The sequence below is a fragment of the Drosophila subpulchrella genome, unplaced genomic scaffold (genome assembly GCF_014743375.2).
Source record: "Drosophila subpulchrella strain 33 F10 #4 breed RU33 unplaced genomic scaffold, RU_Dsub_v1.1 Primary Assembly Seq104, whole genome shotgun sequence".
NCBI classification, from domain to species: Eukaryota; Metazoa; Arthropoda; class Insecta; order Diptera; family Drosophilidae; genus Drosophila; species Drosophila subpulchrella.
In genome coordinates this window covers 315,309-320,988 of record NW_023665446.1, presented here as the reverse complement: position 1 = coordinate 320,988, position 5,680 = coordinate 315,309, and the positions used below count along the sequence as shown (strand labels likewise).

The following is a 5,680-nucleotide window of genomic DNA, read 5'->3' as shown; positions in this document are numbered from 1 at the left end:
GCCCACTTAAACGCCCACAAACCGCCCACAAACTTCAAAAAATCGTAAATATGAACGCGGATATCTCGGAAAATGTCAAAGATAGAGAAATGGGATTTCAGATTTAGATTCCGTAGGCTTGAGCGCAGCGCAAGTTTGTTACGCGAACATGCCACGCCCACTCTAACGCCCACAAACCGCCCAAGCCTGTGGCGCCCACAATTTTCATGCTAGATAAAAAATTTTAACTGAAATGTGTTGGTCTCGTCAATACCTATCGATTGATCCAAAAAAAATTTTCCATGCCCACTCTAACGCCCACAACGCTTAAATCTGTCTACCGCCGGTAGGTGGCGCATTTAAATCTCACTTTGCTGCTTGCATATCTCCATTTCCCTTTGGTCCCTTTAGCTGAGTAACGGGTATCTGATAGTCGAGGTACTCGACTATAGCGTTCTTCCTTGTTTTATTACTTTAAACGTCGACGACGTACCCATTGCGATAAGAAAGGAATTTAATTTAATGATCACTAAGAGGGCATTCGCTGACCCTAACCAAGCCCTGCCATACAATATAAATACGATTGCGATTATCCGCTCCGACGGGGAGCCTGTATTTTCTAAACTTTACCCTTACCCAATGGGAGTATCTGATTTTGTCAATGCAGAGGTTAAACTACTTGTAGCAGACGGTATTATCAGAAAGTCACGATCACCCTACAATAATCCTGTATGGGTCGTTGATAAAAAAGGCCATGATGAAAGTGGCAACAAGAAAAAAGTCTCGTTATCGATTTTGGGAAACTAAATCAGAAAACGATTGACGATAAATACCCTATTCCAAGTATTTCAACGATACTTGCAAATATGGGAAAGGCCCAGTATTTTACAACATTGGACCTCAAGTCGGGTTTCCACCAAATCGAGTTAGCAGACATAGATAGGGAAAAAACCGCTTTCTCTGTTAACAACGGTAAATATGAGATCTGTAGATTACCGTTCGGACTGAAGAATGCACCCAGCATTTTTCAAAGGGCAATCGACGATGTCCTACGGGAGCAAATATCAAAAGCATGATATGTGTATGTCGATGATGTTATCATCTTCTCTAAAACTAAAGAGGATTATATTAAGGATATAAACTGGGTTCTTAAAAGTTTATATGAAGCCGACATGAGGGTATCTCAGGAAAAGCCTAAGTTCTTCAAAAAGAGCGTAAAGTACCTGGGATTTATTGTATCATGCGCAGGACTAACAACGTCCCCTGATAAAATAAAGGCAATCGAAGCCTTCCAACCACCTACGTCACTTTATAGCCTTAGATCATTTTTGGGTCTCTGCAGCTATTATAGGTGTTTTATAAAAGGCTTTGCCACAATCGCAAGACCCCTAACGGAGATCTTAAAAGGCGAAAATGGTAAAGACAGCGCTAACCAATCAAGAAAAATTAAAATTGAGTTATAACCCAAACAATTAGAGTCATTTGAAAAACTTAAAAAAATTCTAGCATCAGAAGACGTGGTTTTAGCGTACCCCGATTTTAACAAACCTTTTGATCTAACGACGGACGCCTCCGCGCATGGCCTAGGGGCCGTGTTGTCGCAGGAAAATCGCCCAATAACCTGGATCTCTAGAACAATCCGGGACAACGAAATGCATTTCGCTACTAATGAGCGAGAACTTTTAGCTATTGTATGGGCACTTAAAAACTTAAGAAATTATTTGTACGGGGTAAGGAAATTAAACATTTATACTGACCATCAACCTTTGACGTACGCAGTATCCGAAAAAAATACAAATGCCCTAATAAAACGCTGGAAATCTTTTATTGATGAACACAACGCCAATATTTTCTACAAACCAGGCAAACAAAATGTTGTAGCTGATGCCCTCTCTCGACAGAGCGTGAATCCCTTACAGGTTAACCCCGAATCTGATATCGCTACCATCCATAGCGAAGATTCTCTCACATACACCATAGAGTCAGTAGATAAACCTGTTAATTGTTTTCGTAATCAGAAAATCATCGAGGAAGCAGGCTTCCCATCTAAGAGAACTTTTATTCTATTCAAGGAAAAAACCAGACATATTAATCGAGTATCCGACCGCGAAACTCTTCTAACAACACTACTAGACGTAGTAAAAGCAGATGTCGTCAATGCCATCCATTGCGAACTGCAAATTCTTGCTTTTATTCAGCATAAGCTAATCGAGGCATTCCCCTCAACGGCATTCAAGCATTGCAAATCGCTAGTAACGGATATTCCTGATCAAACAGAACAAAAGGAAATAGAAACGTTATAACATAATAGAGCCCATCGAGCGGCTCAAGAAAATGTAAAACAGATTCTGCGGGACTATTTTTTTTCCCAAAAATGCTTCGGCTAGCAACAGAGGTAACACTAAATTGTAAAGTCTGCTCTATGGCAAAGTACACCCGTCACCCTACAAGGCAAACAGTTGGACAAACGCAAATCCCCTGTTATTCAGGAGAAATCCTCCATATAGACATATTTTCAACAGATGGAAAACTCTCCCTCACATGTATTGATAAATTTTCTAAGTTCGCTATTGTACAGCCGATCGCATCAAGAGCTATCGTGGATGTAAAATCCCCGATTTTAAATATTGTAAATTTTATTCCTAACACACAAACAATTTACTGTGACAATGAGAGATCATTAAACTCCGAGACCATTAAATCAATATTATTAAATAATTTCAACATTAACATTTCGAATGCACCCCCCTTACACAGTACCTCGAACGGACAGGTCGAAAGATTTCACAGCACACTTGCTGAAATAGCGCGTTGCCTAAAAATTGAAAAACAAATGACAAACGACACTGCGGAGGTTATTTTATTAGCCACAACTAAATACAATAGAACCATCCATTCAGTGACTAACAAAACGCCTATAGAAATAATACACTCTAGATCTGCAGAATTTGAGACGGAGATTAGCACAAAAATTCAACAGGCCCAGGAGAAAAGCTTAGACCAGATAAACAAAGACAGAATTTATAAAAGTTATCAGGTCGGCGACAAAGTTTTCTTGAAATCAAATAAACGCCTGGGGAATAAACTGTCTCCCCTATGCTCTGAAGAAATAATTGAGGCAGACCTTGGGACTACAGTTCTTATTAAAGGAAGGGTCGTCCATAAGGACAATTAAAATAAAACACAAACAATTATTTTCCTAGAGTTAATTTTAAATTAAGATTTTTGTTTCCTTCTTTCTTGTTTTAGGTTAATGCTTTGGACTTTTATTCTGACTATGACCTTTTCGAAGGCCACTGCTTTAAAAATAAATGACTATTCACATTCGGACTACATACCGGTGATGGATGGAGACGTCACAATCTGGGACGAATGGGGGTATCTTGTACACTCCACAAATATTACTTCATATGAATCTTACGCACTCGAAACAAAGACTACAATCGATACTTTTACACAAGACCACATGAGACGGATATTGACCGTGGACGTCGGACGAATAGATTCCTTAGTGGGTACTTTAAGAGTTCATCATAGAAATGCACGGAGTATTAATATGTTAGGATCAGCGTTAAAAGCAATTGCAGGTCACCCAGACTTCGACGACTGGGAACAGGTCAAATTTAAACAGAACCAATTAATTGAATCAGAGAGTAATCAGGTAGAAATAAATTCTAGAGTACAAACACGTTTAAACGAATTAACCAAATCAATAAACGCAATTTACAAATCAGACGAAATGGACAAAAGTCACCTATTTGAAATAATCTTGGCCAAAAATAGAATTATAATAAATGATCTTGAAAACTTAATATTCTCAATAACATTAGCGAAGGTTAACTTAATAAATCCTGTAATTCTGAACTTCTAATTCTGAAGAAATTAATCACGAAAAGCTCACAAACTTTAGTATTACTGATCTTTTAGAAGTATCCCAGATAAAAGCATTTCAAAATAATGACATAATACACTTCCTCATAAAATACCCCAAACCTAACTTAGTATGTAAGAAAATTTCTATCTATCCAATACAACATAATAATAGGATTCTAGACTTTGGGGAAAACAACTTGGTCGCTGATTGCGGCAAAAAGTCGTTTGCCATCCACCAGTGTGACACTTCAATTGGAACCACCTTCTGCAGAAAATCTGACTCCTCAACATGCGCTCAATAATTGGTTTCCGGAACTGTCGCCCAGTGCAGCACCATTCCAGGCCACCTCAGTCCAATAACAACAATCGACGACGGCATTCTCATCATCAACGATGCGGCTGCGAGACTTCAACACGATGGCAGCCCTAAAAACCTTCCTAGGGGCACATATTTGGTAACCTTCGACGACTACGTTACGGTAAACGAGACCCTCTTCCAAAACCACTATGGCTTACTAAAGAATAAACCTGCAGTATCAATGGTAGCCTACGTAAACATCACGGGCCACAAGGAACAGCTGAGCCTGCTATTTCTTCACGATCTTAGCCTGAAAAATTTCCAACACATCGAGCGCCTTAAAGAAGAAATTGTAACGAAGCCACTTTTGTCCAGCGGTATTACTTTAGTAATCGTTTCGGTGTGCCTCTTCATCACCTATCAACTCCACCGACGTTGCGTTCGTAACCGCCAAAGTAAATTGACAGCTGTACTAAAATCTACGCTGAAGAAGTCCGAGGGCGGCCTTCACTTAAAGGAGGGAGGAGTCAGCATGGAACCCAAAGGTGTTGCAAGACCGGATGCAATTCTTCAAATCGGCAGTCTGAAAGAATGAAATCCGATAACCGAGTGGTCGGGGAATGCACCGGGCACGTTAGGGCCGTTAGCCAAAGCGGCCAAGTAATGCAGCGGGCTATGCAGCGGATGGGAACTACAAGGTCAGCATTCTGCTCATAGCCACGCCGTCGATTCTGACCGTCGCTGCCGACGTCGGGCTTTCTGCCTGGATTTCTTATAGAATACTTAAGTTAGTTTTAATTAGTTCTTAACAGACTCGCAAAGAATCCAAACGGATTCCAGGATAAATTCCTGGATAAAAAAAAAAACGTATTTTTGGCCAAAAATCGGATCGGCTGGCCCAGTGTGCATCGTAAAATCTTTGCCGGAATTCGACGGTAGGCAAGAGCAGTACATTTCGTGGCGGCAATCCGCCACAGTGGCATATGAAGAATTCAAACCATTTGTAGGTAGTTCAAAACATTACCAAGCCGTTGCTATTATAAGGCACAAAATTAGAGGATCGGCAGACGCCGTCCTAGCCTCTTTTAATACTGTTCTAAATTTTAAGGCTATTATAGCCAGATTAGACTTCACCTACGCGGATAAGACGCCCATACAGGTGATTCAACAAGAACTTAACCTTATGATGAAGTCGAAAAGAAATTAACTCTGTTAACAAACAAAACGCTGATGTCTCATGATACTGCAGCTGCAACAGTCCTGAACGAAAAATACAGGAGCGACGCACTGCATACCTTTATTTCAGGGTTGAAAAACTCTTTAAAAATTACAGTTTTTCCTGCAAAACCGAAAGACCTGCCTACTGCTCTCGCACTAGCACAAGAGGCACAGTCTAGCCATGAACGCAGCGTACTTGCAGCCACCTTTGCACGACACGCCGACGAAAAATCGGGAAAACCCCCAAATAAAAATACTAACTGGCGACAAAACCAAAATTGTAAGCCACAAAATTTTAATCATGAAAACGCT

The 5,680-nt window shown here is 40.3% G+C and overlaps 1 protein-coding gene across 1 annotated transcript; it reads left to right on the top strand.

The window, feature by feature from the left end:
* The first annotated feature begins 3,943 nt into the window (after positions 1-3,943).
* LOC119558498 lies at positions 3,944-4,908 on the top strand. The gene is made up of 2 exons (XM_037872002.1): positions 3,944-4,331; positions 4,387-4,908. Exon 2 carries the CDS (start codon positions 4,392-4,394, stop codon positions 4,743-4,745), a length of 354 nt encoding a protein of 117 aa, XP_037727930.1. The 5' UTR covers positions 3,944-4,331; positions 4,387-4,391; the 3' UTR covers positions 4,746-4,908.
* The last annotated feature ends 772 nt before the right edge of the window (positions 4,909-5,680 follow it).

What these genes read in the sequence shown, in the direction of transcription:
- LOC119558498 (XM_037872002.1), top strand. Translation starts at nt 4,392, where the DNA reads ATGGTAGCCTACGTAAACATCACGGGCCACAAGGAACAGCTGAGCCTG.